Here is a 23,135-nt window from a genome sequence, read left to right as displayed (position 1 = left end):
AATGGAAGTAGGTGTGGAAGAGGAATGGGGATGTTTCAAAGAAAGTGACAGTGTGTGCAAAGATGGTATGTTGAACAAGGAGGATGGGAGGGAATAGAAGAAAGGGTAGTGAGTGGTGGGATGATGAAGTGAAGAAGGTAGTAGAAGAGAAGTGAGCATTCAGAGACTGGTTGCAAAGTAGGATGAGAGAAAAATATCAAAACAAAAAATAAAGGAGGCAAAAAAGGAGAGTAGATGTAAAATGGGAGAAGAGTATGACAAAATTTTTAAAGCAGTAAAAAGATGTTTTGGAAGGAAATCAAAAGAGGAAGGGGAGGTTAGTAAAGTAAAGAAAAGGTAAAAGGTGCAGATGGACAGATCTTAATGGAAGGGGAGGTGGTAAGAGGAAGATGGGCGGAGTATTTTAGAGACTTGTTGAATGTGGAGGAGGATAGGGAGGGATTGGTGGTAGCAGTGGGAGGCACCAAGAAAATGACAGTGCTGGGAAAGGAAAATGGAAGAGAAATAAGAAAAGATGAGGTGCAAGTAGCCCTGAAAATTATGAGAACAGGTAAGGCACCTGGGTTACATGGATGTCATGCAGAGTGTTTGAAGAAAAGAGACACAGTAATAGTGGACTGGCTGGTGAGGTTGTTTAATGTGTGTCAAAGGGAGGATAGAGTGCCTGTATAGTTCCACTTTCCAAGGGAAAATTGTGAATGTACTAGTTTCACCAGGATCAGTTTGTTGAGTGTAGTTTGGAAGGCTTGAATGGGTATTTCCTGTAAATAGGAAGAGGCCTTTTCATGTATGTGGGGTCACTACCCTGTGGTGGGGGCAAAAGAATACTGCCACCAAGTATTTCCACTTGGATCGTAAGAGGCGAGAAAATAGGGACAGGGATTGGGACCAGGCATCCTTCTCCCTGTAGCCCCACAGGGGACATTCCTAAAAAAAGTAAAGGTATAAGAGGGTCTAGGAGTTTTCCAACCAGCACCCTAAGGTTTGGGTCTTTTAATGTGCATGGATGTGGTACAGATGAGAGTAAAAGGGAAGAGATAGTATGTTTGTGAGAAGAAAGATGGATGTGTTGGCTTTTAGTGAAACTAAGTTGAGACGGAAGGGCGAGTGTAAGTTTGGAAGTGGAAGTGGGAGGTTATCAGGAGTGAAGAGAGGGAGAGAAGGGGTGGCTATACTAGTAAGTGAAGAGATAGGTAAATGTGTAGTAGAGTGGAAGGAGGTTTCCTCAAGGCTAATGTGGATGAAGGTGAAACTGGGAAAGGAGATGTGGGTTTTTGTAAGTACATATGGGCCTGGTAGTGAGAAGAGTGTAGAAGAAAGGGAAGCTTTTTGGATAGATTTAAATGAGTGCATAGAGGGATTAGGGAGAAATGTCAATGTAATAGTACTGGGAGACCTTAATGCTAGGGTTGGAAATAAACCAATTGACGGAGTGGTTGGGAAATGTGGAGTTCCAGGAAAGAATCATAGTGGAGAGTTGATGGTGACATTGTGTCTAGAAAAAGAGTTGATTATAGCAAATACAGTGTTTCGGAAGAGAGTCAAGCATAAGTTCACATGGGAGAGGGTGGTAGATAGAGTGTTGATAGACTATGTAGTGGTAGATAGGTGTATAATAGGAAGAGTTAAGGATGTACTTGTGCTAAGGGGAGAGGGTGGGGGGAATATCAGATAATTTTTTGGTGGAAGGTAAGTTGAGAGTGGAGGATAGATGGAGAAAGAGGAAAAGGACAAAAGGTAGGGAGGAGCTTAGAGTGAACTCATTAAATGAAAAGGAAAAGGAGAAGTGAGTACAAGAAGAAGCTGAGAGAGGAGTGGGAGGGAGTGAAGGATAGAGTAGAGCTAGGAGTGGAGGCGGAATGGGGATGGTTCAAGGAGGGAGTCATAAAGTGTGCAAAGATGGTGTGTGGAACAAGAAGGACAGGAGGAAACAGAAGGAAGGGTAGTGAATGGTGGGATGAGGAAACAAAGAAGGTTGTAGAAGAGAAGAAGCGAGCTTTCACAGATTGATTACAAAATAGGATGAGGGAATCATATGAGAGGTACAAAGAAAAGAAAAGAGCACAAGGTTAAGGAGGCAAAGAGGAGAGCAGATGTGAAATGGGGTAAGAGTATGACAGAAAATTTTGAAAGTAATAAAAAGATGTTTTGGAAAGAAATTAAGAGAGGAAGAGGAGGCGAATCAAGTAGAGAAGAAAAGTTAAAAGGTGCAGATGGAGAGATGATAATGGAAGAGAAGGCAGTAAGAGGAAGATGGGCAGAATATTTTAGGGAGTTGCTAAATGTGAAGGAGGATAGGGAGGGAAAGATAGTTGCAATGGGAAATATTAAGAAAATGAGAATGATGAGTGAGGAAAATGGAGGAGAAATAAGAAAGGATGAAGTGAAGGCAGTTGTTAAGATGATGAAAGCAGGTAAGGCACCTGGTCTGGATGGATCCCATGCAAAATGTCTAAAAGGAGGTACAGTGATGGTGGACTGGTTGGTGAGGTTATTTAATGTTTGTTGGAGAGAGGATAGAGTGCCGGAGGACTGGAGGAGTGCCTGTATAGTTCCACTTTACAAGGGAAAAGGGGACAAGTGTGAGTGCAGTAGTTTCAGAGGGATTAGCTTGTTGAGTGTAGTTGGGAAGGCTTATGGTAGGATCTTGATTGAGAGGATTAGGAGAGGAAGAGAGGGAGTAATTGTTGAGGAACTGTGGATTTAGGATGGGTAGAGATTGTGTAGATCAGATTTTTGTGGTAAGATAGATATGTGAGAAAGCTATAGGAAAGGGGAATGATGTTTTTTGGGCTTTATGGATCTGGAAAAGGCATATGACAAGGTAGACAGAAAGGCACCATGGGAGGTTTTGCAGATATATGGGATAGGAGGAAAGTTTGTAGGAGCTGTCAAGAGTTTTTACGAGAGTAGTAGAGCATGTGTCAGGATAAGAAATGGAGAGAGTGAGTGGTTCGAGGTAAAGGTGGGACTTGGTCAGGGATGTGTTATGTCGCCCTGGCTGTTCAACTTACACATGGATGGGGTGGTACGAGAGGTAAATGCAAGGGTAGTGGGTCAGGGATTGTAGATGGTTAAAGAAAATGGAGGAAAGTGGGAGGTGAGCCAGCTGTTGTTTGCGGACAACACTGCGCTTGTGTCAGGATCAGAGGAGGGATTGAGGAAGTTGGTGACAGAGTTTGGGAGAGTGTGTGAAAGAAGAACGTTGAAGATAAATGTGGGTAAAATTAAGGTGATGAGATGTACAAGGGTTGAAAGTGGCAGCAGACTGGAAGTGAGCATTAAGGGAGAGCGACTGGAGGAAGTGGATAGTTTTAGATACTTGGGTGCAAATGTGGCAGGAAAAGGTGGAGTGGGGGTGGAGGTAGAATGTAGGTTGAGAGAAGCAAGTAAATACCTTGGTGGATTAAAAGGTGTAATGAGGAATAGACATTTTGGAATGGATGCTAAGAGGAGACTGTATGAAGGAGTGATTGTGCCAACAGCACTGTATGGAGCAGAAACATGGAACATAAGAGAGGAAGAGAGAAGGAGTTTGAGATGAGGTGTCTGAGAAGTATGATGGGGGTTACTAGGCTGGATAGAGTGAGAAATGAGGAGGTGAGGAGGAGAACAGGGGTGGAAAGGGAGCTGGAAGATAGGGTTGATGAAAGAGTATTAGGATGGTTTGGACACATGGAAAGAATGAGTGAAGAAAGACTAGTAAAAGAGGTATGGAAGGCAGATGTGGAGGGAGTGAACATGAGGGGACATCCTAGGATGAGATGGATGGATGGGGTGAAAAGGGCTTTAGGGAAGAGGGGAATGTCTGTTGAGGAAGGATGGGGGAGGACAGAAGATTGGTGAATGGAGAATGGTTGTATATGGATGATGTGATGCATGAGGTGGAATGTGTGGGGGGATGGGGGGTGAGGTAGTGTGTATGAGCAAAATTTGACGCAGCCTGAAGGGATTTCCCCCTGTCTTCTCCTTTTATGCATGGGGGGACGGAGAGGGGGTGTCGCAGATTTAATGAAGTGGCCTTGCTGTGGATGTGCTGTGACTTAAGACACTGCTTCTGACCCAGGGCAGTGGACAAGGTGCAGGGATGACCCGTCATCCAGGAGGTGCTAAGATAAGAGGGAGGGTGGAGGGGAGTGGAGTGTATTTAGGGGTGGAATGGGTGGGAATGATTTTATTCCTTTTTCTTTTTGGCTACCTCCCTTGTAAGGGGGAAAAAGCCTTGGTATATGTATGTATATACAATGAAATATTGACACTGTTGTGTGACATATGATACATATAAATATCAAGGGCTTTTTCCTCCTTACAAAGGAGGTAGCCAAAGTCAAATGTGTTAAGATTATAAATGAATACATGCATATTAGTGATATGTATTATGGAGGAAAAAGGGTAATGAAATGAAAATAAAAATTGGAGTCAAAACATGTCGAGACATACGAATGTTGATGATGCAAAGTGAATCGGTTATGAATCAGCGAATAAGCGAATTGGCAACACTGAAATCGGGAAACGAGTTAGTTATGAATGAGCGAGGATTGGAAGCGGAAAGAGGTAGTGTGAACTTGTGACATTATAATAAATCTCAAGAAAAATACAAGACCTGGCCAGGCAGAAGTTTATGAAGAAGCGAGCTAAGGTATACGTGAATTTACGAAGCGGTAATTGAGCAGATTTGCCAGTAAGTGTAATTAAACACTTGGGTAGCAGAGCGTAGTTGCCGGCAAACTTTTGCGATAATGGCGTCGTCGGTAATAAAGGATCCACCTAAATTAGTAGACGAAAAATATTATGAACGGTGGAAGAAGGATATTGTTATTTGGCAGAGGTTAACTACCATTGCTGAAGAAAAGCAAGCTCTTGCTGTGCATTTGACATTGACTGGCAAAGCCAGAGAGGTGAGTAGTGAAATTGAAATAGGTAAATTAGCCAGTAAAGATGGAATGAAGGAACTAATGAATAAATTGGATGAAGTGTTTTTATTGGATAAAAACAGATGAGCTTTTATTGCTTATTCAGAGTTTGAGATGTTTAAGCACCCAATTGATATAAGTATTCCTAAGTACTTGGTGGAGTTTGACTGAAGGCTTTTCAAGTTGAGGGAGTATGAAATGGAATTGCCTGACCAAGTTCTGGCATTTCGACTACTGAAAAGTTGTGATCTTTCTTATATTCAATTTAGATTAGCAATGTCCACAACAGCAACAGTTACTTTTAGTGACTTGAGAAATACGTTGCAAAGGATGTTTGGTGATGGTATTATGGATTGCAGTGAGTGAAAATATTTTGAATGGAGTTGTAAAGTGTGAACCTGTGTTGCAAGCTAGTGGAAACCGACTTGACACTTGTCCCCAAGGATTTAGGCCAAGGTATGGAAGCAGGTGGACCAATAGTCATGGAAAATGGCCTAGAGGACAAGGTGGTGGTTCATCAAAATGCTTTTGATGTGGATCAACAGATCATTGGATTAGAGACTGCACTAAAAAGGGGGAAAGGCCTAGTCTTAGCAGTGATGTAATGGAAGCAATAGATGAGGGTGAAAATTATTATAAAGAAGTACAATTAACATTATTAGCTGATGATAGTGCTGACAGGCGGGAGAAATTGCTAATGGAGTCTGGGTGCTATTGTTTTAGATTCAGGATGTGCAACGACAGTTTGTGGAGAAGACTGGCTACATTCTTACATTGAGACATTATCTCCACACGATAGTGAAAGTATAACAAGAAAGGCATCTAACATTACTTTTCGATTTGGTGATGGGAGACAGATTATATCCCAAAGTAGTGGTCTTATTCCATGTTATATACACGGAAATAAGGTCATGATTTGTACTCAAGTGGTAGATTGCTTTATACCACTACTTATGAGTAGATCAGCAATGAAACGTGGCAGAATGATCTTGAACTTTAAAACTGATACAATGCAAATGTTTGGTCGGGAAAGTAAGCTGGGAATAACATCAACTGGACATTATGTTTTCCGGATTGTGAGGGCCCCAAATAGAAAGGCTGTAGAATTAGTGCTATTTACAGGGCAAACAAATGAGATACCCAAGAAGGTGCTTAAGCTACACAGACAATTTGCACGTCCCACTGCAGATAAATTGATAAGGTTGATTGAAGAGGCTGGCATGCTGGATGAAGCATGGAAACAAGAGATACAGAAAGTCAGTGACAAGTGTGAAATTTGTAAGAAATTTAACCACTTCACTCCGGGCCAAAATCTCGTGGGCAGCAGTAGCTGCCAGACGTACGATGTTGGGTCATAATACTCGCATCATAAAAAATAGTCACCGCTTATAACAATCGTTCTCTCTTTCACCCGTGAATTTTGATAACCATAGAAAATATGATGAAGCCAGTTTAGAGAGTATGTTAGTTACGCAGGGACAACTACAATAAATATAATCAAGACGCCAATATGGCAGCCTCGCGTATCCACTTGCTCTCCATGCTGCCTACATAGGCGGCACCGTATGGAAGGGGTTAAGAAAACCCTGGCGCGCCCAGTAGTAAGTCTTCTTGTGGGTAGAAAGTTTAATGAAGCAGAGGGAAAAGTATATTTTCTGGTGATGGTGGATTAGCAACAAGATACTGTGTGGCATCAGTCATTCCTAGCAAGAGATCTGAGATCATTATAAAGGAGGTAATAACACAATAGATTAGCAGATTCGGTGCACCTCAAAAGAGTTTGACTGATAATGGTTGGGAATTTAATAATGAAGATTTTCAGAGTATGGGAGAGAATTACAATGTGAAAGTGATGTCCATGGCATCAGAAAGTATTTGGAGCAATGGGATATGCTAGAGGTTGAACGCAGTACTTGGAAATAATGTAGCTAAAATGATTTCAGATTCTCAGTGTGATGTGTCCACAGCATTGGCATGGACAGTTTCAATGAGGGATGCTTTACAGAATGACTATGGATTTTCACCAAATCAACTGGTGTATGGGTTCAATCCAAGTATTCCAAATGTTTTTGAAAATCTGATACCTGCCTTGGAAAGTAAGACTACTCCAGAAGTAGTAGCAAATAACTTAAATGCAATGAGGGTAGCAAGGGAAGCATTCATCAAGTAATAAAGGCACGATTGGTAGCACGTGGTTTTGAGGAAGATATAAATGATGTGCCCATTGATTCGCCAACATGTTCCAAAGAAGCATTGAGATTAGCCTTGAGTATCATAGCCAGAAAGAATTGGGAGTGTCATTCTCTGGATGTAAAATGCACATTTCTACAAGGGCATCCTATTACCCAAGAAGTATATCTATGGCCTCCAGCTGAATTTAACAAAGGTTTACTATGGAAACTGAAAAAGACTGTATATGGGCTAAATGATGCAGCAATAGTATGAGAGTAAAAAGGGAACTTAAAAGGGAACTTATGACATTGTGTGGATTGGAACCTGCTTTGTTTTATTGGCATCAGAATGGACAGCTACAAGGCATAGTCTGTACCCATGTAGATGACTTCCTATGGAGTGGAACAAAATATTTTGAGAGAAGAATAATTGATAGACTAGAAGAACAATTCTTCATCAGTACAGAGGAACATAAATGTTTCCGTTACTTGGGTACAGAAATAAATCAGGAAGATAATGGTATCAAAGTTAACCAGGATAACTACATAAAGCACGGGATTCGAGAAATAGATATATCCAAGGTAGACATGAATAGAAAAGGTGATGAAGTGAATGAAAAAGAGAAAACTAAATATAGAGCCCTTGTGGGTCAAATTAACTGGTTAGCAACTCAGACAAGACCAGATGTGGCATATGATGTATGTGAGTTACGCATGCATGGATGGCTTTTAATCAGACGTGCATCAGTGATGTAAAGGCGAACAAAGTAATAAAGAAGGTGAAAGATAATCCTGTGGCACTCTGGTTTGGTAAGGTTAATCTGGATGAATGTACTCTCCTGTGCTACAGTGCCGCATTTGCAAATTTGACAGATCATGGGTCTCAAGGTGGACACACAATATTTTTGAGAGATCGTGATGGTAATAGTTGTCCCATCGCCTGGAAATCAAAAAAGGTGAGAAGAGTGGTGAAGTCCACCTTGGCGGCAGAGACTCTTAAGTTTGCTTGATGCCGCAGAAAATGGAATCTATTTTGTAGGATTGCTGAAGACTTTTAGGCAATGCCTGTTGATAATAAGTCCTTGGTTGATAGCTTAAAATCCACTACACTCAGGAGAGACAGAAGTCTGAGAATCAATTTGGCAGTTCTGCGAGACATGATGGATAGAGGGGAAATTGTATCGGTGAAGTGGGTAGAAACCACGAAACAGTTGGCAGACTGTCTAAGAAAGGTGCATCATTGGTATTGCTGAGGAAGGAGATCAGCAAACCAGAAATGATACAATAAGATTGGAAATGTTTTTATTATATATGGGAAAAAAGAGAGAGAGAGAAAGAGGGGTTGAATGTGTTAAGATTATGAATAGATATATGCATATTTGTGATATGTATTATGGAGGAAAAAGGGTAATGAAATGAAAATAAATATTGGAGTCAAAACGTATCGAGACATACAAATGTTGATGACACGAAGCGAAATGGTTACGAATTGGCAAATAAGCGAATTGGCAACACTGAAATCGGGAAACGAGTTAGTTATGAATGAGCGAGGATTGGAAGCAGAAAGAGATAGTGTGAACTTGTGACATTATAATGAATTTCAAGAAAAATACAAGACCTGGCCAGGCAGAAGTTTATGAAGAAGCAAGCTAAGGTATGCATGAATTTATGAAGTGGTAATTGAGCAGATTTGCTGGTAAGTGTAATTAAACAAAAAGGTTTAAATCTATTCCCGCCTATTTTATCCCCACACACTCCACTCCCATTCAGCAGCCCTCCCTCTTATATTGGCTCCTGGACGATGGGTCATCCCTGCATCTCGCCCATTGCCCTGGGTTAGAAGCAGTGCAGCAAGACACAGCACATCCACAGCAAAGCCACCTCATTTAATCAGTGACCTTCCTCTCTGTCCCATCATGCAGATAAAGAGATGGGGGAGAAATCCCTTTAGGTTGCATAAAAAAAATCCTTAACACATACTCCCTAATCACCATCCTATCCTCCGCCCACTCCTGTCCATGCATCACAGCATCATCCATACACGACCAATCTCCACTTACTTCCATCATCTGTCTTCTCCCTTCCTTCTTCAACAGTGCCCCTTTTACCCCATTCATCCATCTCATCCTTGGTCACCCCCTCATGTTCACTTCATCCACCTCTGCCTGCCACACTTCTTTTACTAATCTTTCTTCACTCATTCTTTCCATATGTCCAAGTCATCCCAATACTCTTTCATCAACCCCATCTTCCAACTCCTTTTCTACCCCTGCTCTTCTCACCTCCTCTTTTCTAATTATCTATATGATATATGGTCTCATATACCAAGGCTTTTCCTCCCTTACAAGGGAGGTAGCCAAAAAGGAAAAGGCATAAAATCATTCCCACCCATTCCATCCCTGAAAACACTCCACACCCCTCCACCCTCCCTCTTATCTTAGCACCTCCTGGATGAGCAAAATTTGACGCAGCCCGAAGGGATTTCTCCCCGTCTTCTCCTTTTATGATATATGGTAGTGAAAAAAATAAAATGCCTTTGCCAAGAAATAGGTCCTTTACTACCATGTTGCCATTTGCAAAACATTAATGACATAATATAAGGAGTAGGGGTCATCTTATATGGTTTATGGGAGAGGGGTCATCTTGTATAGTCAGTATTATAACAAAAATATGTGGAATTATCCTGTATTTCTAGTTGCCTTTTACATCAGTGTATAGTCCATATACACAGTGAACAATCATAATGTCATTACACAACCCTAGCACATCCCCACCTTCACTTGTTAAAGTGGGACAGAGGAAAAACAAGAGGACATGCAATGAAACTAAAAAAGGACAACTACAGAAGAGACCTGAAAAAGAACAGCTTTCCACACAGAGTGAGATATATTGAACAAATTGGATGAAAAAAATAGTGTGTGCAAACACAATACAAGAATTTAAGAACAAACTTGATCTTGCGAGATACAAAAAGGGTCACCACAAGCATAGCTCCCCTTCCTGTAAAATACAACTAGGTAAATACCTCAGACCACTAACTCTTTTTTTTTCCAATGTCCTTATCAATTTTTCCCATAACCTTTACATCTGCAACACCTCCCACAATGCCCTCCAGTTGACCCTGCCATAATTCTTAAGGGTTATCTTGTATGGTTTATGGGGGAGGGATGATATATTAAGTATAACCAGAAAAAAATTGTAACAAAAGGTGTTAGAGTTATCTTGTATGCCTAGTTGCTTTTTACATCATTATAATCCATTTAGATAACATTAGTCTAAAGCCTTGTGGGACCAGAGACCCTTGAACATAGCTATCATCCTGTATATGACAGGTAAATACACTAATACAACAGTCCAGTGCTTCTTCCCAGAAACCAGAGAATGATCTATGGACCTGAGGACTGTTGGTGGTTACTGAGGGGATGCTGGGTGTCGGTGAAAGTGCATGCAACAGTTACTAACAATACATTTTTTTTAGTTTTTGGCTAGTAGTAGCACTTTTATAAGCAGAGAAATTAGTAGTGATTATTTGTGTATTCTTATTTTACAGCTGGTTGGATACAACAAGCCAGCAACGATACAGGTGTTCATTGGCTCGGACAGTGGCAAGATTGTGCCTCACATGTTCTACCAGGCTTGTCGAGTCAGTGGCAAGAATTCAATGCCATGCAAAGAGAAACGCACAGATGGAACTGTTGTTATTGAAATCATTGCTCTGCCAGAACAGGACATGACAATCAGGTATATTATTATTGTTTTTGTTGTTTTGTTATAATTGTAATTAATAGTAGTAGGGTAGTCGACCACATTCATTGGCGAGAGCAGGGTCAATGAACCATATCTGTGGAAGACTGATCTGGACTGCTTTCTCCATACAGTTTCACAAGGATGGAGGTTGTTAAAAGGTAGTAGTAGTAGCAGTAGCAGTAGCAGCAGTAGTAATAATAGTAATTTGCCATGGCATTGACTACGTGGTATCATATAGTCAAAACTTAGGGAATATTTTATGGTGTCCATATGCACCAGAGCCACACATCATTCTTCTATGGTTAAAACTCTACTTTTACATAGTACTTTTACTGTCTCTCATTTGAGCTGTTCCTTTGGACCTATCCATTACCACTTTTACATAGTACTTTTACTGTCTCTCATTTGAGCTGTTCCTTTGAACCTATCCATTACCACCTTAAGAGTACTTCTTCCTAATCTTTCTGTAGTTGGGGGTGGGAAAATTTTTGTCACTTGTTCTCATGTCTCAAAGGTGACTAAATAGGATTAAGTGATATATGGATATAAAAAGGATTTTTTTTTTTATTATATTCTTGTGAGAAGAAAGGTGGATGTGTTAACTTTGAGTGACACTTAAGTTGAAATGGAGAGGTAAGTGTGAGTTTGGGAGTATGGTATCAGGAGTGACAAAGGGACAAGGGAGGGAATGAGTGGCACTGCTGGTGAGTGGGGAAATAGGTTCATGCATGGTGGAATGCAGGGAAGTTGCTTTGAGGATAATGTGAGAAAAATGAAGAGGGAGGTGAATCTGTTGTTGTTTGCTGATGACACTGTGCTTGTGGGTGTGTCAGAGGAGGGTCTCAGGCAGTTAGTGGGGGAGTTTGGAAAGGTATGTGATAGGCAAAAATTCAAAGTAAGTGATAGGAGACTAGTCTTTACTCATTAGAAGATGCCACCTCTGTAAATCCACCTTTTCAGTGCAGTATCTCAAAGTGGTGTTGGTTATTGTCAGTGAAAAAAAGGAATGTGAAAAATTAAAATCCAATGGAGTACTTAAGTCCTTCATGTTACAATAGCCTTTAACCTTGTTTGTTGCCTACCTTTTCTGTGAAGTTGTGACTGCGTGGGAATCCTGAAGGAGAGGAATGTGGATGTGGAACACCGTTTTAAGGCTGTAGTTTCAAGGGCCAGAAAGAAGAGCACAAAGTGCCGAATGGTGTTTAGGACTTCCATTACCCTGGCAAATGGAACTCAGGAAACACTTCAAATTGTCTCGGAGCCAATATCTTGTAGTGAGTTGAATGTAGTTTTTATACAGTTCTCCAAATCAGAAATATTTTTATAGTAATATATTTCAAGAAAGCTGTCATGAAGTCATAAGAGTGATTTTAGGTTTTGTAAATAAACAATATTTGTGCATTCTTTCAAAGATTATCTTTTTAGCTGGATTTTTAATAACTGTAAATCATAAGATTCATGTGTTGAAGTTGTTCAAGTTAACAAATTGCTGAAGGCTAATAGACCTTAATTAAATCTTTACAGCACAGCCACCAGGTATTCCAGAGATATGTCGTAAGTCCCTCTCAAATTGTTTAGTCACAGGAGGTATGGAAATGTTCATCATTGGTAAAAATTTTCTGAAAGACACAGTAGTTTGCTTCCAGCAGTTAAGTACAAAGGACCAACCCATATGGGAGGAGAGTGTGACACCAGACAAGGAGTACTTGCAACCAGTGAGTAGAGACCCAGATTTTGTTTATTGAACCAAATCATGTATTTGTGCATTCATTTATTTATTTATTTTTCTTTTTTATTTATTTTTTGAGGCCATGGATCTTTTGCAAGAAAGACCAGAGGCAACAGCAGATGAATTGATGTTCATTCATCATAATGTAATCCATCTTTCAGACCCATTTGATATGTGAGGTTCCCAAATATTTTGACTTGAACATTGAGGAAGAAGTGTCCATTCAAGTTGTTGTCAAGTCATGTGGGAAAGTGTCTGAACCGCAGAACTTTGTGTATCAACCCATAGTCAAGCCAGGTATGTATTGTCCAGCTAGGCTGGCTGTGTTTGTTTGAGCTTTCAATCCATATGTGCTGGCCCATTCAATATGGAAGGGAAGGATGTTTTCTTTGAAAGACTTATAATTACTTTCAAAGTTTTATGAGTAATGAAGGTAAAAGAGGCTCTTCATGTGTATGTGTCCAGTTCGGTAGAGTTCCTCTATCCTTTCACCTTTCTTTGCATTTAGTTTTCTGTTTATTTAATCCTTTCAGTCTTGTTATGTTTGTCCCCATTAGATTTTCTTTGTTGAAGAGCAACCAGTCAATAGATACGTCATAATTTTTTTGATTAATTTAAAGTGTTATTATCAATATAATTATTCCATTGTTTCAATACCAAAGACCTTCTCTTCCTTTGATTATCTGCCTGATACAAAATTGGAATATTTTAAAACATGATTACTAGAAGAAAAATGGGAGAAAAAAAGTCAAGTATTGCCAAAGCAAAGAAAACTCATGTAGCAGGCAGGTAGGCCAGCTCCATCCATCACCAGCACTTGTCTCCTCCTCACCCAATGTAAGACTTGCTGGGAACAATCAGTTTTTACTCAGGGTTTACAAAAGTAATGTTATCATTAGTGAACGACGGAAGGAAGCAGCGTCATGGAGGGAAGCGGGACCCTCAGGTGTTGTGCTGGTCACAGAGTGGCTCGCCAACTTCATGGCTTCCAAGAAAGGGCAAACTGCTAGTGTATAGTGTCTGATGCCTTAACTCTGCATTACAACTTTATTGCAAGTTAATAACCCAGCAGGTTCCACTTTGTTGGTGCTGCCTGCTTGGTCTGATTTACCTCAAAGAGGGTTGTTAGTCAGGCAGCTATTTCTGACAGTCACTCCTTCTTCATTCTCTAGTTTCATATAAAAGCTGTGGTCCTAATGTATCTCTGACAAACTGGATCCATAGAATGGAGACAGAATTCAATTAAGATAAGTGATCCACAACAAGAAACTTGCAACAAAGTTGCATAGTTTGCCCTTTCTCTCATCCTCGGTGTGCTGCAAGTCAAGCAAATTCATTCCAAAGTTGGTTAGCAAGTTGACCATTGGTGTGTTGAGGTGCAGGGAAGGGTTATCTAACTCCCCTTCTCTCCCTGGGATGGGTTCAGCTAGATATCTGGCTGCACCTATTCCAGAAGAGGTAACATATTCAGCAGCCTTCTAATGTAATTCTTCTCGTAATCACTGAATGAATTTTCAAAATGTCTTTGTATTAAAATGAAAGATTGTTAAAGGATATGTTACCTCCTTCATGAATCATTTTCATGGGCTTTCTCAATCCAATTAATGGGGCAGCAAAAGCCCTCAAAGGCACTGGGAACATCTCATTGTTCATGTCATGGCCCTTTGCCTTCCATCCCATGCCATTTGTCATGCATGTTTGTGATTTAGAAAGCCCAGGGAACTCCTCTGGAGTACCCAAGTCCAAATATATCCCCAAATGCGGTGCCTCTCTACTAGTTACATAGGTATCGCCCATCACTCACAAGCCTGAGATTGGCCGGGAGTGCAAGGCGCAGAGAAGTGGATGTCAGCGCTTTGGTCCCGTAAGTGGAGGGGACCTCACCCACCAGGTGGAGTCATTCGCTTGATGATCATTACACTTCACTTCACCCCCACCCTCACCCTCACCACAAGATAAACCTGCACTGACAACAAACACCTCAGATATCAGGCAGCATCAATAGCCTATTTGACATTAGTCCTTATAATAGACATTCCTCTCTAAGACAGGATTGCTACGGTTTACCTCAAGTCAAGAAGTTCCTGTGCCATTTCCCCAAGTGCACTGCAAAGCCTGGTATTATGCCCTTTTCACTTTCATGTTTTACTACCTCAAGTCTTTGGTCTTGTGCTTTCTCTGTCATGTTACCAGTTTTTCTTTGAAAGCTTTTCTATAGCATTTTCTATTTTGCATCTTACCTTGAAAGTAGTAGTGTATCAACATACATTTTGCATTAGGTATCATGTGTCCCTATTTTATTTCTTACACTGATGTTCAGTGATCCAGTGAACCTTAGTGATTTTTGTGTGAGTGTTAGTGGTTGAGGAGCTATAATGTACAGAGCAAGAAGTCGAGGACCTGTGAAAAGGAGGATGGAACGAGCCTGAGATGTGGGAGGAGCTTGTACTGTACTGCATCATTACACCTTAGATCATCACCACTTTTTATTTATGCTGTTGTCAGGGCAGACATATCACTCTCATAATTTTTCATTATCATTAAATTCATTTGTTTAAGCTAAGCTTAATTCATACCTTAGCTTCATAGATACTGTCATTTGGATAATTTTCTTATATTTCCTCTCATTATGTGCTCTTGACATTTGCAACAATATTTAGACATTGATTGTTCACTAAGCAGACAATACCTTTATGAGTTGAGTGGGTATGCCCTTGTGAGCATTGCTATGCCATATGTTCTAAGTGTTGATGCCTGAGTGCATGCAGCGCTTGGCTATTGTTGCAGAGTTGGCCAGGTTGGCCCCACACCGCCCAGTCACAGCAGCCAGGCTGGCTCCTTTTGTTTCTGCACCAAATAAAATCTTCTGTCAGTCTTCTTAATCTTTCACTCTTCCTCTTTCTCTCTTTTTCACTTAGTCACTCATTCATTGACTGACTGTCTCTCTATTTCTTTCTTCTGCTCTTTTTTTTTTTATTACAATTATGACTGATTTTTAACACCTTTGCTTCTTAGTTACAGAAGATTTTATTTCTTTTGTTTGATTTTCAGGAAAGAGGCAGAGTGGGCGGTGCACTTTGAACAATTACAGTTATTAAGAATTGCAGTCAGCAACGAACCCTTTGAAGATAGTAACATAAATATTGCTGTATGGCTCACAGTAAAACAGTAGATGATAAATACAATTTGTGATTGTCAGATATAAGTAGCTAATATTCCTTTTATGAGATGCTATCTCATTTATTGTAATTGCATTTGTTTTTTCCAATGCATTTGCTTCATATTGCTACTGAAGTGTGATACATAATGTAACTTTCATGGAAGAGGGTCAGTTTATTTGGTTGCTTGCTGGCTGTAGTTTCATACAATAATCATATTTCAAAGGACTATCATCTAATCCACATGCTCCTTGACAGATAAGAGCCAAGGAACTCTTTTTCAAAAGCAACCATTACCCAAAGGAGTATCACCAGGTGAGATTTAGCTAGATATGTGTTACTCTAGAAATTTATGTAAGAAATAAGGGTATTGTTTCCCACCATCCTTCATTCATGCTGTGCATGCAAGAGGGAGCCCTGCCAGTCAGGGGGGAGATGGAAAATGGAAAACAATCAATTGGAGCACAAAGCTCCGAGGTGGTGTGTCCCAGAGGGGCCCTGGCCCTGGTCCTTGGGTTGGACCCAGAAATTCAATCAGTTCACCTTACTACATCTCACCAACTATCTCCCCTCTTTTATTATTTTTAATTTTTCTAGGAAGTGAGTATTAAGGGAGAGACTGGAGGAAGTGGATATTTTTAGATACTTGGGTGTGAATGTGGCAGGAAAGGGAGGAGTGGAGCAAATGCCTTGGTGGATTAAAAAGTGTAATGAGAAATAAACATTTGGGAATGGATGCTAAGAGGAGATTGTATAAAGGAGTGATTGTGCCAACAGCACTGTATGGGGCAGAAACATGGAATATAAGAGAGGAGGAGTTTGAATGTGTTTGAGATGAGGTGTCTGAGAAGTATGATAGGGGTTACCAGGCTGGATAGAGTGAGAAATGAGGTGAGGAGAAGAACAGGGGTTAAAAGTGAGTTGGGAGATAGGGGTGATGAAAGAGTATTGGGATGATTTGGACACATGGAAAGAATGAGTGAAGAAAGATTAGTAAAAGAGGTGTGGAAGGAGTGAACATGAGGGATCGACCTAGGATGAGATGGATGGATGGATGGGGTAAAAGGGGCTTTGGGAAAGAGGGGAATATCTGTTGAGGAAGGATGGGAGAGGACAGAAGATAGGGGTGAATGGAGAATGGTTGTATATGGATGATGCTGTGATGCATGAGGTGGAATGGGTGGGGGATTGGGTGTGAGGGAGTATGTGTATGAAATAATTTGACGCAACCTGAAAGGATTTCTCCCGTCTTCTCCGTTTCTGCATGAGGGGACAGGGGGGTTGCCAAATTAATGAAGTGGCCTTGCTGTGGATGTGCTGTGTCTTGTGACACTGCTTCTGACCCAGGGCAGTGGGTGAGATGCAGGGATGACCCATCATCCAGGAGGTGCCAAGATAAGAGGGATGTGAGTGGAGCTTGATAGGGATGGAATGGGTGGGAGTGGTTTTTATGCCTTTATTTTTTTGGTATATTTATTTTTTTAATATTATTCTTAATTATTATTATTATTATTATTATTATATTTTATTATTTTTTTCAGTACCCTGATGCCTGCTCTCCCACACCAACATGTACAGAACCATTAAGCTTTTCCTACACATCCATTAAATGCAATGCATGACACTCTAGGTTCCTCCTCTCATGTGCAACACTCCAACACAAACCAATAAATAAAAAATTGGAGCTAGAGTGCATGGAAGATGTAGAAAAAATTGGAGACTTGATATAGACCTGTTCCCATGGATAGATAAAGGAGTTGATGAAGGGTGCTGCACTGTCTATCAAACAGCCACACCCTGCAGTGATATGGCAAAGATAGGAAGACTCCCCCACCCTCCACCCCCCCAAAAATAAAATATTTTCACTCACCCACACAACTCCATACTATCTCTCTTTCTTATATTACTTTTTTCTTCTTCTTCTTCTTCCACAAAAGAAGAATGGTTGTATATGGATGATGTGATGCATGAGGTGGAATTGGTGGGGGGGATGGGGGGTGAGGTAGTATGTGTGAGCAAAATTTGATGCAGCCCAAGGGGACTTCTCCCCGTTTTCTCCTTTTATGCATGGGGGGACGGAGAGGGGGGGTCGCTGATTTAATGAAGCAGCCTTGCTATAGATTGTACTGTGTCTTGCGACACTGCTTCTGACCCAGGGCAGTGGACAAGGTGCAGGGATGATCATCCAGGAGGTGCTAAGATAAGAGGGAGGGTGGAGGGGAGTGGAGTGTATTCAGGGATGGAATGGGTGGGGGATGATTTTATGCCTTTTTCTTTTTGGCTACCTCCATTGTACATACATACATACATATACCAAGGCTTTTTCCCCCTTACAAGGGGGGTAGCCAAAAAGAAAAAGGCATAAAATCATTCCCACCCATTCCATCCCTGAATACACTCCACACTCCACCCTCCCTCTTATCTTAGCACCTCCTGAATGACGGGTCATCCCTGCACCTTGTCCACTGCCCTGGGTCAGAGGCAGTGTTGCAAGACACAGCACATCCACAGCAAGGCCGCTTCATTAAATCAGCGACCCCCCCTCTCCGTCCCCCCATTGCATAAAATGAGAGGACGGGGAGAAATCCCTTTGGGCTGCGTCAAATTTTGCTCACACATACTACCTCACCCCCCATCCACCTGCCCATTCCACCTCATGCAATCACAACATCATCCATATACAACCATTCTCCATTCACCCCTGTTTTCTATCCTCTCCCGTCCTTCCTCAACAGACATTCCCCTCTTCCCCAAAGCCTTCTTCACCCCACCTATCCACCTCATCCTAGGACGTCCCCTCATGTTCACTCCCTCCACATCTGCCTTCCATACCTCTTTTACTAGTCTTTCTTCACTCATTCTTTCCATGTGTCCAAACCATCCTAACATTCTTTCATCAACCCTATCTCCCAACTCCTTTTCCACCCCTGATCTCCTCCTCACCTCCTCATTTCTCACTCGCCTAGTAACCCCCATCATACTTCTCAGACACCTCATCTCAAACACATTCAAACTCCTTCTCTCTTCTTCTCTTATGTTCCATGTTTCTGCCCCATACAGTTCTGTTGGCACAATCACTCCTTCATACAGTCTCCTCTTAGCATCCATTCCCAAATGTCTATTCCTCATTACACTCTTTAATCCACCAAGGCATTTACTCGCTTCTCTCAATCTACATTCTACCTCCACTTTCACTCCACCTTTCCCTGCCACATTTGCACCCAAGTATCTAAAACTATCCACTTCCTCCAGTCGCTCTCCCTTAATGCTCACTTCCAGTCTACTGCCACTTTCACCCCTTGTACATCTCATTACCTTACTTTTACCCACATTTATCTTTAGCTTTCTTCTATCACATACTCTCCCAAACTCTGCCACCAACTTCCTCAATCCCTCCTCCAATCCTGCCACAAGTGCAGTGTCGTCTGCAAACAACAGCTGACTCACCTCCCACTTTTCTCCATTTTCTTTAACCATCTCCAATCCCTTGCCCACTACCCTTGCATTTACTTCTCGCACCACCCCATCCATGTATAAGTTTAGCAACCAGGGCGACATAACGCATCCTTGACGAAGTCCCACCTTTACCTCGAACCACTCACTCTCTCCATTTCCAATCCTGACACAAGCTCTACTATTCTCATAAAAACTCTTGACAGCTCCCAGAAGCTTTCCTCCTATCCCATATATCTGCATAACCTCCCACAGTGCCTTCCTGTCTACCCTATCATAAGCCTTTTCCAGATCCATAAAAGCCCAAAAAACATCCCCTTTCCTATAGCTTTCTCACATATCTGTCTTACCACAAAGATCTGATCTACACAACCTCTACCTGTCCTAAATCCACACTGTTCCTCACCAATTACTCCTTCTGTTCCTCTCCTAATCCTCTCAATCAAGATCCTCCCATAAGCCTTCCCAACTACACTCAACAAGCTAATCCCTCTGAAACTACTACATTCACACTTGTCCCCTTTTCCCTTGTAAAGAGGAACTATACAGGCACTCCTCCAGTCCTCCGGCACTCTACCCTCTCTCCAACAAACATTAAATAACCTCCATTGTAAGGGGGAAAAATCCTTGGTATATGTATGTACAAAAGGAGGTCAATACACTGGCACCTGCCCTTCACCTTCTAATAGCTAGAAATATACAAAACAACCCAGGTACTTAAACTTGCCCATATGCTTGAAACCCATAAACTATGCGCTTACATCCCTCAAATGCAATACTCCTGATGCCACTTAACATGTACAACACTTACCAACGCAAACCAATATTAAAAAAAATGGAGCTATAACCAATATGTAGCAATGCTTGCATTCACAAACACCATCCATAGATAACAAATGTGAGAGTGAATTTTCTTGTGTTTGTTACAGCTCTGTTCTTTGAATATTGCTTTGTGACCAATGCAAAAACATATCTAAAACACACTACAGGTAAAATAAATGGAGTCACAAACACAAGAGCTCCTCCACCTCTTACTCAAATCCATTTTGAATCCTACAGGATCAAACAAAATTCAATCTCCCTTTCCCCCTGTGATGGTAATTTTGCCACAACCATCCTAGCTATTATTGGCAGGTCTATGCTCTCCCCTCCACCTTGCTATTGCTTCTGACCCACCAGGGCAGTGGGCAGGAGACAGGGAAGACCCTTCACCCATGAGGAGTTAGGATGAAAGGAAAACAAAGGGGGGTGGAAGTAGGTGCATGCCTTGACTGGCTGCCTCCTTTGTAAGGAGGAAGGAGCCCCCCATGTTATATAGATAGATCAATTTATTTATACATTCATATTTTCTTGTATATATATTTTTTTCATTTGTCCCCCAACCCCTCGCTGCTGTCCTGTACTATTTCTCTGAATTTCATTTCCTTGTTTCACCTACCCTGTGAGGAGGTGAGGAGGAGAACAGGGGTTGATGAAAGAGTATTAGGATGGTTTGGACACATGGAAAGAATGAGTGAAGAAAGACTAATAAAAGAGGTATGGAAGGCAGATGTGGAGGAAGTGAATATGAAGGGACGTCCTAGGATGAGGTGGATGGATGGGGTGAAGGGGGCTTTGGGGAAGAGGGGAATGTTTGTTGAGGAAGGACGGGAGAGGACAGAAGACAGGGGTGAATGGAGAATGGTTGTATATGGATGATGTTGTGGTGCTTGAGGTGGAATGGACAGGGGGAATGGGGGTGAGGTAGTATGTGTGAGCAAATTTTTTATGCAGCCTGAAGGGATTTCTCCCCGTCTTCTCCTTTATGCATGGGTGGGACAGAGGGGGGTCGCCAATATAATGAAGCGGCTTTGCTGTGGATGTGCTGTGTCTTGCGACACTGCTTCTGACGCAGGGCAGTAGACAAGGTGCAGGGATGACCCATCATCCGGGAGGTGCTAAGATGAGAGGGAGGGTGGAGGGGTGTAGAGTGTATTCAGGGATGGAATGGGTGGGAATGATTTTATGCCTTTTCCTTTTTGGCTACCTCCCTTGAAAGGGGGAAAAGCCTACCCTGTGGTGGGGGAAAATAATGCTGCCACCAAGTATTCCCTCTTGGATCGTAAGAGGTGAGAAAAACGGGATGGGGATTGGGACCAGGCATCCTTCTCCCTGTAGCCCCACAGGGGACATTCCTAAAAAAAGTAAAGGCATAAGAGGGTCTAGGAGTTTTCCAACCAGCACCCTAAGGTTTGGGTATTTTAATGTGCGTGGATGTGGTACAGATGAGAGTAAAAGGGAAGAGATAGGTAGTATGTTTGTGAGAAGAAGGATGGATGTGTTGGCTTTGAGTGAAACTAAGTTGAGAGGAAAGGGCAAGTGTAAGTTTGGGAGTGTAAGTGGGAGGTTATCAGGAGTGAAGAGAAGGCCAGGGAGAGAAGGGGTGGCTATTCTAGTAAGTGAAGAGATAGGTAAATGTGTAGTGGAGTGGAAGGAGGTTTCCTCAAGGATAATGTGGATGAAAGTGAAACTGGGAAAGGAGATGTGGGTTTTTGTAAGTGCATATGGGCCTGGTAGTTAGAAGAGTGTGGAAGAAAGGGAGGCTTTTTGGATAGATTTGAATGAGTGCATAGAGGGTTTAGGGAGAAATGTCAATGTAATAGTACTGGGAGACCTTAATGCTAGGGTAGGAAATGAACCAATTGATGGAGTGGTTGGGAAGTGTGGAGTTCCAGGAAAGAATCATAGTGGAGAGTTGATGGTGGAGATGTGTCTATAAAGAGAGTTTATGATAGCAAAAACAGTGTTTCGGAAGAAAGTCAAGCATAAGTACACATGGGAGAGGGTGGTGGATGGAAGAGTGGTAGATAGAGCGTTAATAGACTATGTAGTGCTAGATAGGAGTATAATAGGAAGAGTTAAGGATGTACATGTGCTAAGGGGAGAGGGTGGGGGAATATCAGAATTTTTTGGTGGAAGGTAAGTTGAGAGTGGAGGATAGATGGAGAAAGAGGAAAAGGACAAAAGGTAGGGAGGTGCTTAGAGTGAACTCTTTAAATGAAAAGGAAAAGGAGAAGGAGTACAAGAAGAAGCTGAGAGAGGAGTGGGAGGGAGTGAAGGATAGAGTAGAGCTAGGAGTGGAGGAGGAATGGGGATGGTTCAAGGAGGAAGTCACAAATTGTGCAAAGATGGTGTGTGGAACAAGAGGGACAAGAGGAAACAGAAGGAAGGGTAGTGAATGGTGGGATGAGGAAACAAAGAAGGTTATAGAAGATAAGATGTGAGCTTTCACAGATTGGTTACAAAATAGGATGAGGGAGTCATATGAGAGGTACAAAGAAAAGAAAAGAGAAGTAAAGCACAAGGTAAAGGAGGCAAAGAGGAGAGCAGATGTGAAGTGGGGTAAGAGTATGACAGAAAATTTTGAAAGTAATAAAAAGATGTTTTGGAAAGAAATTAAGAGAGGAAGAGGAGGCGAATCAAGTAGAGAAGAAAAGGTAAAAGGTGCAGATGGAAAGATGATAATGGAAGAGAAGGCAGTAAGAGGAAGATGGGAAGAATATTTTAGGGAGTTGCTTAATGTGAAGGAGGATAGGGAGGGAAAGATAGTTGCAATGGGAAATGCTAAGAAAATAACTGTGATGAGAGAGGAAAATGGAGGAGAGATAAGAAAGGATGAAGTGAAGGCAGTTGTTAAGATGATGAAAGCAGGTAAGGCACCTGGTCTGGATGGATGCCATGCAGAATGTCTAAAAAAAAGGAGGTACAGTGATGGTGGACTGGCTGGTTAGATTATTTAATGATTGCTGGAGAGAGGGTAGAGTGCCGGAGGACTGGAGGAGTGCCTGTATAGTTCCACTTTACAAGGGAAAAGGGGACAAGTGTGAGTGTAGTAGTTTCAGAGGGATTAGCTTGTTAAGTGTAGTTGGTAAGGCTTATGGGAGGATCTTGATTGAGAGGATTAGGAGAGGAAGAGAGGGAGTAA

The 23,135-nt window shown here is 41.7% G+C and overlaps 1 protein-coding gene across 3 annotated transcripts in view; it reads left to right on the top strand.

The window, feature by feature from the left end:
- LOC143036737 (uncharacterized) overlaps positions 1 to 23,135 on the top strand; it is a 207,428-nt gene that overhangs the window by 169,723 nt on the left and 14,570 nt on the right. For all 3 annotated transcript variants that reach the window (XM_076204423.1, XM_076204422.1, XM_076204424.1), the window contains 5 exons: positions 10,635 to 10,825; positions 11,927 to 12,105; positions 12,356 to 12,546; positions 12,722 to 12,857; positions 15,977 to 16,033. In XM_076204423.1, the coding sequence (XP_076060538.1) occupies positions 10,635 to 10,825; positions 11,927 to 12,105; positions 12,356 to 12,546; positions 12,722 to 12,857; positions 15,977 to 16,033 (754 nt within the window). The remainder of the gene's footprint in view (positions 1 to 10,634; positions 10,826 to 11,926; positions 12,106 to 12,355; positions 12,547 to 12,721; positions 12,858 to 15,976; positions 16,034 to 23,135) is intronic.

This window comes from Oratosquilla oratoria, chromosome 21 (assembly GCF_046742065.1).
Source record: "Oratosquilla oratoria isolate Oo_2021 chromosome 21, ASM4674206v1, whole genome shotgun sequence".
NCBI classification, from domain to species: domain Eukaryota; kingdom Metazoa; phylum Arthropoda; class Malacostraca; order Stomatopoda; family Squillidae; genus Oratosquilla; species Oratosquilla oratoria.
The sequence above is the reverse complement of the archived record's forward strand: the minus strand, read 5'-3'. Positions and strand labels throughout refer to the sequence as shown.